This window comes from Ptiloglossa arizonensis, chromosome 3, assembly GCF_051014685.1.
Source record: "Ptiloglossa arizonensis isolate GNS036 chromosome 3, iyPtiAriz1_principal, whole genome shotgun sequence".
NCBI classification, from domain to species: Eukaryota; Metazoa; Arthropoda; class Insecta; order Hymenoptera; family Colletidae; genus Ptiloglossa; species Ptiloglossa arizonensis.
The window spans coordinates 2,533,891-2,546,666 of NC_135050.1; the positions used below are offsets into that span (position 1 = coordinate 2,533,891).

Below are 12,776 nucleotides of genomic sequence, written 5' to 3' on the forward strand. Positions count from 1 at the left end.
ATAAGAGTAATTAAACGTGCAAAATTATATGTAGCAATATACGTATAATTCTAAATAAGAGTCAACTTTCGAAAGTAGTACAGATAGAAAGTAATGGAGCAAAGTTAAAAATGTAAAAAATAATGAAAATGTGTAGCAGTGGTTGTACACTTGTTTCGTCCAGTATGCTGCGTAATTTTAGGTTAACCTTCCCAGGATTTCAAGAGGGAAAAGGTTACTCGATATTGAAATGGTTAGCTCGTAAAAGTTGCAAGTGTAAAATGTAATTGTTCAATTATGACAAGCACGATTGCACGATTTCGCAAGATTCAGCACTCGCACTAGTACGCATTCGATGCAACGTCAGTCATTAGACATTCGATTAGCTGTTTTTCAAACGAGAAGCACGATCAACACACCGCAAGAGCACCCACAAGCACGTACAGTAGCCCAGACTGAACATCGTCCAGCAGTCATGCTAACGCATTGATCTGCACAAAGTACACAACGTACACATACGAGTATATAAATATATTTACTATTAATGTAGAGATATTAAATTATTATTATTACACAATGAAATACAAAAATGCAATATTTTTCAACATAATAACAAAAATACATTTGTATCCATAGATAAAAAGAATTTTATTAATAGAAACTGTCCAACTATTATATCAGAAACCCGAATACTGAGATTATAAGATATTATAAACTCGATATTCTTTATGATATATTTTATTATTTTATACTTCTCTAAACCTGTTGTTAATCGATTTTACTAAGTTTTCAGTGTATAGGATGAGTCTTTGTAAATTACTCGTACCTTAGAGTAAAGAATGTCTATTGGGTGAGGTATATTGAATAGTTGGAATTAATTAATTTATTTATTTGTACATAATTTTATAGTTGGTGTAAAAATCAATTTTAAATTAATATTCAATGATTTTCAATATGGTGTTCTTCGGGTGACCTTGAACCTAGCAATTCGCGTCTTTACAACTAAAAGTCTATGTAATAAAAAGCATGTGACTATATATACTATATTTTAGAGAATTTCACGTATTTCACAATTTTTGATCATTCTTTAGATTGGAACGGATAGTCACACGGTATAAATATTCTTACACTTAGTGATAAAAGTATCATGTCTATGCAGAGTGCTCTGTATAAAAAATGCTCTAGAATGTATAAGAAAAGTTATGCAACTGAAGAGAACAAATATAACGATGGAATAAATTTTTCTTTAACGATGTTTTTTAAGAGATTTTAAAGTCTTCGATATTTTTAAAATGGAAACACTTGTTTTATTTACGCAACACCAGAGCTGGCAACGAAACGAACTCAGCGATTTATGATAACACGACCTTGAGCACAAAAAACTTATAAATGTTGACTATCGAAGAAAATAGGAAATGTGAAAAATATTTAAGTAACATTGGTAAACTGAACATGAAAGTTTGAAGATCGAAAGGGGTTAATGCTTAATGAAATGAAGGAAACCAAAAATGTAACAAACACCCTGCATTATTGAAAGTGCTTTAAAATATATTTAGTATTATAATAGTATACGAACAAAATATAAAACTGCTTTTGTAATTAAAAGTAACAAATGTCGACTTAGAATTTTACTAGATATTCTTCGTTTTCAGCTATTAGTATACGAACGAACTTTATTTTCAACCGTGCCATACAAACTGAATCTATTTTTTCTGTTAAAAATCGTTCGATTCCTTTCATTTGTAATCTTTAACTTAATATTACTTTTTCATTAACAACAAATGACTACCGCAATTCTTTCTAACTAAAATATGGACATTTCTCGTTTTTCTTTGATAATCCACAAATGTAGAATTATTTAGGAAGTGAATGAGATTGGAATACACCAATATTGGTCCTGAAAGTAAATAAATAATCAAAGACTCATTTATTTATACTTTATAAAAATGTATCAATGATATCGAACACCTTCTAGGTTAAATTTATAAAATATTTCCAACGTAACTACGTACTTGTATTTAATTCTTCGTATCATATTTTATTAGTTTTTCAGTTTGAATTATATACAGTTCTGATACGTTAAAGTTATCACAAATTTTTGAACTCGTCTTGATACCAGATTTTATGTTACATAAAAAAAAAAACATATGACTCCATTTAAAGAGAAACGTTGTTGAACTCTAGATCTCTTAAAAAATAACGTCTAAGGAAACAATTTTTTCTATAATAATTTCCACGTGTCTACATAGATCTGTGGAAATTTTTGTTCAGGGATTTTGTTATAAAAATTACGGTAATAGGTTTTTAACGAAACGTATTTGAACGAACAACCCTATATATTATAGTTCACGAACAAAAACAAAGAGCCAAAAATGATGGACGATTTTGAGTGCGAGCTACTGTAATTACATAGTTATGCTGTATTATAGAAGCGGTCACGTCCATTAGGGGTAGCCTGATGGGTGCACGAGCGCCATTGCTGGTGCGAAATAATTCAGCGCGTTATTATGTTAGAGAAGGATCAACGCTTAAAATGCCTTAGACATTAGACTCTTGACGTTAAAATGCGACACTAAAAATTGCATGGTTTTACTTTGTGGATTAACAGGTGATTCGAATGTGACTCGCAGTATTTCTACTATACACGGTCAAATCTGGTGTTAAATATTATAATTAACTAAATCAAACATATTACCGAAGAAATATGGATTTGCGGTTTACTACTTTGTCTACGCTGGGTTTTGAGATACGAATTCCGTATCGATCTAACTCGTACGTACCAGGTGTTTAAAAAATATATTTTTACGATATCGCGTCAACATTACTATAAAATTTATACCAGGGTTAACATTAATTGTATCAGTAATAAAATGCAAAATGCGGTACATCGAGAAGGTTCAAATCCGATTAATGTCTTAACAATTATAAGCTTAGAAGTCAATTTATGTTGATTTTCGTTGCAATTTTTGTTCGGTTTGTAACATAAAGTCTTTTTCTTTTTTTTATAGTTTGAAAAGAAATGGAGATCAAAATTACACGCAGTTATTTGTAACAACAAAACTGCGAACAGAGAACATTTTTCAATTGTCAAAAGTAGATTGCATATTTTTGCAAAACATAAACATATCTGCAAGCCATCTATTTCAAACGATAATTGTAATTTTAGAAATGTATCTCTAACGTTAAATATTCAGTACAACTTTAATTTTTAAAACAATTCAACTTATTATATATATACATGTATATATACGTTACAAAGTTGATATATTTTTAGACGATAGCGTTAAGATTTTTTACGACCGACTAAATACCACGATTTATTGACAAAACAGTAAATTTCAATTCATTTGTAAAATCGATCAGAAGGTTATTCTGTAATTGATAGTACAAAATCGAATTTTAAAGTAAATTCGGAATGTACTCAAAAAATGTCGTGCTTTTACAAAAGGATGTACTTATTATGAATGTATATACAGAAGAAAAATAATGAAACAACACCATGAATTTCCTGTTGTGCGAAGTGCGTCAATAGAGGTAAAAGATATCGATAATACGCATTTAGTATCCGTGAATACTATCCAAAGAATAACAGTCAGAAGCATTTTTGTCGATGAAAAAAAATTAATGAAATCCGTCTTTGAAAAAAGGTGTCGCGACGATATAATAATTACGTTACAGTAGTTTATAGTGGCTTGCAGTAACAAGCCGTGTATAAGTACGTGGTCGTATCGGATGCATCTCTATTAAATGTTTTTGTCGAAGTAACCGACATTGTTTAGTGGTTGCGCTACATCACACGATGAGAATGAATAGCACACCGATAAGAGCAACCCTCGAAGCCGAACAAGGGCGTTTACTTTCTTGCATCCACGGGGCAACACTGCAACGGTATTCTTAAAGGGGCGTTAGCAGTTTCTTTCCTTATCGTTTGTTCTTTGATGCAACGCCAACTGCGTGCACGCAAACTCGATATTTACGTCTGTTCTTTTTTTTTTCTTTTCTTATCGCCGACTGCTGTGCACTCTACGTTACATACATAGGCATATGCATATATAAAATACCTATGTATATGTATGTATATATATATGTTCAGAGAGTTGCACATGTATTTGTATAACGTAATTGTTTCACTTTGAACGATTTGCACATTGTGAAAGAAAATATGAAGAAACTATTAAGGTGACAAAAGGATAAAAGTGTTATCCGACGAATAATATCTACTTTATTAATGAAAAATTAATACGAAGAAAATATTAAGGCGATAAAAGGGTAATGTGTTATTTGACGAGTGATATCCACTTTATTTATGGAAAATTAATGCGATTTATTGTGATTAGGATTTTTAATGTACCATATGGAGACTGTAAATATTTGATACGGTACGCAATTGATGGTTACAAAATTAATATCGTTTCCATCATTTTCTGGAAATACTCGCACGAAGCGAGTCTGCGCGTTATTAACGATTCACGTTCGATAATCAGATAATTGATAATACAGTAATTTCCGATTTCAAATAACATTTATTTCCACCCTGTACAACACAATACACGATAAAAGAAACGAGATCTATAATTTACTTCGATTGTCTACATAAGAATACATATAAATTAGTTAAGAGAAGGGTACAAGAAACGCGTAACAGTAAAATTGTATTTTGTGTTCTTCTTGCCTAGATAAAATGAAAAGGTCAGTATATTTGTAAAGATTTAGTGAGTTATTTTTAAGAAACGAAAAATGTAAAAATGTGAAATGTTTTCGTTAATGAAAATATTCGTATATTTGTGACATCTAAATCGTGCATCGGTACATAGCAAATTAATCTAAAAAGTATTTTTCATTGCATTTTAATAGTAACAGTTAAAAATTTAGCATCGTTTTAAAAGCGCGCCTCTTTCCTCCTCTCCAAAAAGTATTTTTCTTTCACAGATCTTAAATTAAATGCCACCATTCCTTTTCTTGTTTTAAATTTTTATCGTTAGACGGCTACCAGCAATTACGTTTCTCCATGCTAATTTTGGTCTAATTTTCCTAATCTTAGAAACTGGGTTATTTGAAACGATCAATCGTATCTGAAGCAAAATATGCTAAATAAACAGAACTGAAGAAATGCACTAATACTGTTTTTTTTTTTTTTACAAAAAAATTTAACTTCCTATCCGAATGAAAAATATAATTATAAAAGGAATAAGTAATATTTTAAATTACATTTAATTGAAATATGTATGTTGTACATATATATCGTATTATTTCTTAATAAAATAGCTATTGAGCGAAAAGTCAGATAATCTATACACGTATATTCCACCTTAATATTTCTATCACATTTCTTTCTACAATATACGTACTAATCATTTAAAGTGGAAAGTTCATGGAATACGCATACTTTTGTAAGTTACTCTATGTTGTATATTTTATATTATAGGTATATCACATGTAATATATATATATATATATATATATATATATATATATATATGTATGTATATTTATTTATATATATTTATATATATTTATATATATATTTATATATATTTATATATATTTATATATATTTATATATATTTATATATTTATATTTACATTTATATTTATATTTATATATATTTATTTATATATATATTTATATATATATTTATATAGTCTCTAGATATAATATATCGTCAGACACACTGCATATACACGGTGTACGCATAAATAAAGCATGTGACGAGTGCATCCATGCATAAAGCATACATACGCAACCTTTTAATTATAAGAAGCGATTCGAAAAAGAAACAGCCAGTGTGTACGGTGATATTTCATTCGATGTTAATCGTAGCCCATTGATTTTCCAGCGATCTCGAGAAGTACTTCGAATATCAAGGTCAGGACTACATTTGCTCGCGTCCCGACGACAACGGAATGCACTCTTGCAGTAACTTGCCGCCGCTCAAGTTCGGTGAGTACAACTTCGATAATTTTAACGACAGAATTTTTTGACACGCCCACGATCGGCGTGTATTCAATTTCAATGAAATATTTTCCAAAGAATGAAATCTTCCAATGAAAAAAAATAGTGCTTCTCCCACTACAATCTGTTATAACAACGACTCCGACATGTTTAATTTCTCTTCGATGTGTTTATCATCGTGACAATTTGGTCATTTTTTCTAATATGTCTAAAAAAAAAGAAAACGCGTTCTCAATGCTCATGACTCTCATTTAGATTTACCTTTCAACTGTGATTAATTATTTAGCGACATTTATCATTTTGCGTTTCTTTTCTATGTCAAATCAAAGTATCTAGTTTGCTCGAAGAACAAACCCAAAGCTAATTTTAATAAGCCTAATTATTCCTTAATAATAAATTACGTGAATTCTGGTAAACTTTAAGAATTTTGGGCTGCGTGATAAAATCATCTGTAGACCTTAAGGTTTATTCTAAAACCTTGAAGGTACTATCCTCTGTTCCAATGAAGACTGTTTTCTTACTCGAAACATTTATCATCTTTGAAATATTGCCTTCTCTATTGCTTCTTTGGAATATGTCCAACACGAATTTCCATACTATTGCATATAAATTTGAACAATTTATACCAAACACATGTCATGTACGTATATGATGCGATTCTCAGGATTCTAGGATAACTCTCTTTGATAACACTTGCATAGCATAAATTTATAACTAACTTATTGTTTGTATTTAAGGAATCGAATGATCATATTTTCAAATGTTTTAAACGTAAAACTTTTCTAGCATATTTAAACATTTTCTCTCCTTTCATTTAGTGTCACGTATTAAATTTTTCTGTAAATAATTTGTATTATTTTCTTCACTATTTTCAATTGATTTCCTTTTGTTACTATCATTTAACAAAAGATCGAGCAATGTTTTTACAAACTTCAAGGAGACAAACTTTTACGATTATAAAGTCCAGAATAATCGAATTAAAATTATTTTTTACCACATATGTATAATCGAGATTCTGTTGTACTTCTAAAACTACTCGTTAAAATGAAAAAGTGAAGATAGTTTTTTGTTTTCGAATTTTTTATATACACAAGAAACAGATTTATGGTTCCATTGTACTTGTAATTCGAATGACGACACTGTAGGAATTATTGAAGTGTTTTCGCTTTTAGGAAATGTGATCTGCAACAACACAGCATTGCCGAATAATAATACAACGTTTATCAGCAACGATACCTGTGTTAATTGGAATTACTATTATACGGAGTGCAAGGGTCAGGGTAACAATCCATTCCAAGGAACGATATCCTTTGATAATATCGGTCTTGCTTGGGTGGCAATATTTCTCGTGAGTATACTACTCTTTTTGCATTTAGAAACTAAATCTTTACGTTAGATCAATTTCTAGATTCGTTTCCATCTTTAAAACATTTCTCAAATATCGATGCATTATCACATGCTAGAGATTTGAATAAAAGTGTACGGAGAAACGTATAATGCTTACTATGATTAAAGTCTTAGTCAAGTAGATTGACCAATCATGGACAGACCTTTCCACTGACAAAGATCATAATTAAAAATTGAAAAAAAAATGTAAACATTTTTTTATTTTCTTGAAAAAAGAAAATAAAATTTTTAGAAAATTGTGAAAAATAGGTAAATTTTGAAAAATTTGTAAAAATTATCTAAAAATTAAAAAAAGATCATTCTCTTTTATTTCCTCTCTTTCGGTGTCTCGACTATTTTTTGTAGTATAATGATATAATAATTTTGATATAATAAACAGAATAATTTTCCTTTTCCTGAAATACTTAATTACAGAAAGAATATCTAATTCATTCATTACCAAATTTTCTGAATAGTACATTCAAGTTATAATATTATCAATAAGATGATATTATTATCACAGGTAATCAGTCTCGAGGGATGGACAGACATAATGTATTACGTACAGGATGCTCATTCTTTTTGGGATTGGATATACTTCGTCCTATTAATTGTGGTATGTTTATAAATCCCAGAAAAAATAATCGATGTTTGATTCTGTATTTAACGTTAAGATAATACCACAAATGTGAATCTCAGCTGGTAGTAATTCGATGTGTTACTTCTGTTAAGAAAAGCTTGAAACTATTAGTTTATCAGGTATTTTTTTTTGAAAATTCAGTAAAAGGACATTGTTATTCCTAATCTTGTTAGCAAGTAAATTAATCCAGTAAATTCTGCCTTAAATGTAATTGATTACCTAGAAGTTTGAGTTTATTGAAATTTATTTGTTTTCAGGAAAACTTTTTGTAAATTTCCTTTTAAAAGAGTAACTCGTCAAATAACCAGTTTCTAGAATTCCTATTCGTGTTATTATTGTACAATTTGTATTGTAAACTTAGTCAAATTGTCTAGATTTAAGTTTATCAAGATCATATTACTTCAAAAGTTAAAGATTCATCGGGGAACGAAACTAAAATTTCTTGAATTTTCTTAACGATGTATTTAATTGGAAATAAATAAGAAAAATTATAATTAGTGTCGAAATTAAATCAAAGTGCTTCGAAGATAGATTCTTCGACGAGTTTATAAACGATAAAATTTCTAGATAAATGATAAACCAAGATCTTTTGACACGAAGAAAGAAGTTATTAAATTGCAAACAAATTTGATTCACAGATAGGATCCTTCTTCATGATTAATCTGTGCTTAGTCGTGATAGCAACTCAATTCTCAGAAACAAAAAAACGGGAGATGGAAAGAATGCGATTAGAGCGAGCTCGTTTTCATTCCACGTCAACCCTTGCGTCGTCGACGAATACTTCGGAACCAACCACATGCTACGCAGAAATTGTTAAGTGAGTACACTATCATCGTTCTGGTTATCACATAATTATCCCCATCATTTCTTAAATCCTGTTTTTCGCTTTCATTTCTTGTATACATGTTACACTTGAAGCATGAGCTGTAATAGGTTGTTCAATAAGTTTCGTCGTTCGATAAAACTTGTCGAACGAAAAAATTTATTGAACAACCTATGAACATATGCCTCGTAACGTGGAAACTATTTAATTCTAGAACAATGTTTACTAACTCGTTTTTGTTTATTTCAGTGAGTATTATATATACTTTAGCCCATCAATTTTAACATGTATAATATAATTATTTCCGTATAATTTTCGACTTATTTTTGTATAATACAATAGTAGACTTATTTTCGTATAATATAATAATAGACTTATTTTATCTTAACATTAAAATGAATTTTCTAAAGGAATTTGAGCTATTGGTTTTTAACAACTTGTCGTATCTTTTCATGTTTTCCACTTTTGGTCAGAGATGTATCGGGCCAATTCTTTTTTTTTTTACAGTTACATGGTTTTATTTCTCTAGTCTTGGTTTCAAGAGATTCTCGTAATATTATTTTCTGTTATAGAAATAATACACCTACATATGTGCTTCCAATGTATATTTATCATCACCTTGCTATTATTTGATGCTGTCGTAAAAATAATTTTAATTTACAACTTCTATACACGGATTTTAACATATGTATTATTATGAGATCTTTAAAAAGAATGTTTTTAAAAATGAATACGTTCGTTTGGAGTTTTTGAAATTACGGCACAGTTTAGCCTCATTAACTGTCACGATTACTGCCTCATTAGCTGTCATATATTTATCCCCACCATTTATCACCATTTCATTCTCGCTCACTGTTTCTTGCTCATTAACAGTATCTCTCTCGCTCTCATTGTTTCTCACCCCTTGGTGTACTCTGAGGCTAGCGAGTCGATTAGAGATAACAACGTTACTCTCGGTGACTGTATTATTGTTCAAGTTCCATTTCTAGGGTGTCTAAGATGTGTCTTTCATTTCTGACCTGGTTGAAATGACCTGCTATCGAATTCGTCTTGCTGGTTGTTTTTATACGATAAAATAAACGAATTTTGTACAAAATAAAAATACCGAAACTTAGTACAAGGCATACGTTAAGAAGATTTACTTATTTAATTTTTCACTGGGAAATAATAACGCGAACATCCTTTATCTACGATTCGATTTATCGACAAATTTCAATGTACGGATCAACCATTTATTCAAACAAAGTTCTTATACGTGTACGTAATTAATGAAATTTAATGTTAAACGAAACAATCTAGAGGAATCTATTTAGTGCCCACTTTACGAATGAGGGCCAACGCTTGAAATTGTCTTTCACTGCTTCGTTTCATTCAGATATATCGCACACCTGTGGCGGAGGGGAAAGAGAAGACTAATGAAGAGATATCGACTGCATTTGTACAAAAAGCAGCAGAAACGTGAGCAAAATTTACTTAAGGAACAACAACAACACGGACATTCGTTCCGAAGAAGTGCAACCGGCTCTAGTCCGAATAGATTACCTGGAGGTAAGATTTTCATACTTTCTGAATAAGATTTAGTCTTTGGTAGTATATTTTCGTTAGATTAGGTATTTCAAAATAAGTGTCAGTTGAATTAACGCCTAAACTACTTACACGTATCTTATAAAATAATAGAAGAGACAACATTCTCACAATACTCCATCGGTCGATTTAAAATGATATTGCAATAATTTAACGAATTTATATTTTTCGTTGGCTAACATAATATCAAGAAAAGATGTAACGTTTCATTTGAACCGATTAAATGGACCTCGAAATTATTTTTAACGGAAGAAAATCAACGTATCATTTTCAAGTCATTTGACTTTTGTGTTAAAAACAGAAGAGTTTTATCCTGGGTTATAACTTTGTAAAGCTAGTAGTTTAAGGGGGAACACCACCCTGGTGTGTCAAAGAAATCAAATTTTTGTTTTTATTTTCTTAAAGTTTAAAGTGTGAAGAATATTATGTCAAAAAGATATTTCGAAATTCAAACATTTAGCGAAGTTGCAGCGATAAATAAACTTGTTTTACGTTTTTCTCAACAATATATTTTTCAATCTGGCCGATACGAAATCTCCGGAACTACGCATCCGTTAATTATTTCATTTTTCGTAAACGTTTAAGGTCGTTTGTTTGAATAAAAATGATTGTTCTTCCTTCAAACTTCGACCATTTCTACAATTATTAAAATTTTCGAAAAATCGTACGTTACATTTTAGGCAATAGTCTCTAGTTTACGAATCGACAACATTTTTTTATTTTACACATCCCAGTTCTTGTCAACTGTAGCGGCCAACAAACAATGTTTCACCAGAAGAAATTCTAGGAATAGCGAATAATTTCGCCATTTTGTACGATTTTTACTTTCATAAAATTGTAAAACGAAGCTGAAAGTTATATTTGTATTCTCTGAAAAAGACTACATTTTTCATTTAGTAACTGCTACTTTCTGACGTCTCAGAGTGCTGTCTCCCCTTAAGCATTATTCCAACTATCATTTATCTCACAATTGGAGTAACCCTATACAGAATGCTCCTAAATTATTCGGCCAAACTTTACTAGGAATGGAGAAATGTTGTACAAATATGGCTTCACAATTATTATACTTTCTTTTTCAGTTGTAACGATTGAAAGTTGTACTTTAGGGTGAAAATTCCAACCCTCGAATAAAGTGTCAAGCATGTTAGAATTATTTGATATTATTAAGATATGATTGGAGAAAAACAGAGTTGAAAATCGCTGAAAATATCGACATCGAACAAAATAGCCAATTCAATAAGAGGAAGATCTATTTACATAGTATATAGTAATTCCCGCTTTCAAGCGATAATATTTACCCTGAATTAAAATAATGAAATCACTCCCTATGTTTTTTCAACGTAAGAACGAATTTTATCCTGTTATGGTAATAACAATTTATGTATGTTCTACTATGCCTTCATGATAACATTATTAACGGTACAGTTTCTTTGATGAAAATGATTCCAAGTACGACTTATTCGGTCTACTTTTAATTATACATATTAGGAAGATTTTCAAAAATAATTCCAGTAACGTATAATTAAGAATAGTTCAAATTATATCATATTCAGAGTCAATTTCATCGAAAGAAGCTCATCAATACTAACAATTTTATTCCCGATAATGTTACGTGACAAGGTTATATTACGCTATTGTAAATCTTACATAACAACGTATGGCATTTAGTTTTCAGTGGTTGATTATAATTACCCTTTGTACTCAGTGAGGTACACGACTATACTTATTCTTCGAAAGGGAAAATATCGATTTTGATTATATACATAGGAAAACATGTACTTTTCCGATACGCATTTCAACCACATTTTTTCATCGTTACGATCAATATGCTGGTAAAGTTTGGCCAACCAATTTTGGAAGTTGCAAGTTATTTTCAATTTCACGATCATTTATCAGACAGAAGATTTCATCATGGAAGATGTCCCCGACTTTTGGCAGCTATCGATTACGCGGAACATCAACAGCATTCTCAACAACAAGGAATAGGCAGCGGTGGTGGATCGCTTGCAGATTTTACAGCGACTAGCCCACCAACGCAGAGTGGAATTCTCAGTACCGCCGTTGCCAATAATGGTGGAAGCAACGGAAATTTGGCAATTGCACCGCACGCGAGTCCTGAAGTTTCCGAAGCAGATGTGTCGTCGAATGTGTGCCATCGTCTGGCTCTTCATCGAACTTCCTCGGTGTCCTGTAATGGAAGCGACAACATCCTTTCTAACGCAACTGAAGCGAGTATACAGGTACCGTAGTCACGAGACAAATTGTTTAATGTACACGTTACATTTGAGGGTAATATTATTATACAGGTACCGTAGTCACGAGACAAATTATTTAATGTACACATTACATTTAAGGGTAGTATTATTATACAGGTACCGTAGTCACGAGACAAATTGTATAATGCACACGGT

General features: G+C 30.7%; 1 protein-coding gene across 4 annotated transcripts in view; it reads left to right on the forward strand.

Moving 5' to 3' along the window:
- Nucleotides 1-12,776, forward strand: part of Ca-alpha1t (Ca[2+]-channel protein alpha[[1]] subunit T) — a 134,531-nt gene that overhangs the window by 71,089 nt on the left and 50,666 nt on the right. For 3 of the 4 annotated variants that reach the window (XM_076306878.1, XM_076306877.1, XM_076306880.1), the window contains 6 exons: nt 5,817-5,920; nt 7,105-7,280; nt 7,842-7,934; nt 8,597-8,775; nt 10,157-10,329; nt 12,262-12,605. In XM_076306878.1, the coding sequence (XP_076162993.1) occupies nt 5,817-5,920; nt 7,105-7,280; nt 7,842-7,934; nt 8,597-8,775; nt 10,157-10,329; nt 12,262-12,605 (1,069 nt within the window). The remainder of the gene's footprint in view (nt 1-5,816; nt 5,921-7,104; nt 7,281-7,841; nt 7,935-8,596; nt 8,776-10,156; nt 10,330-12,261; nt 12,606-12,776) is intronic. The other variant, XM_076306879.1, reaches the window with a different exon arrangement.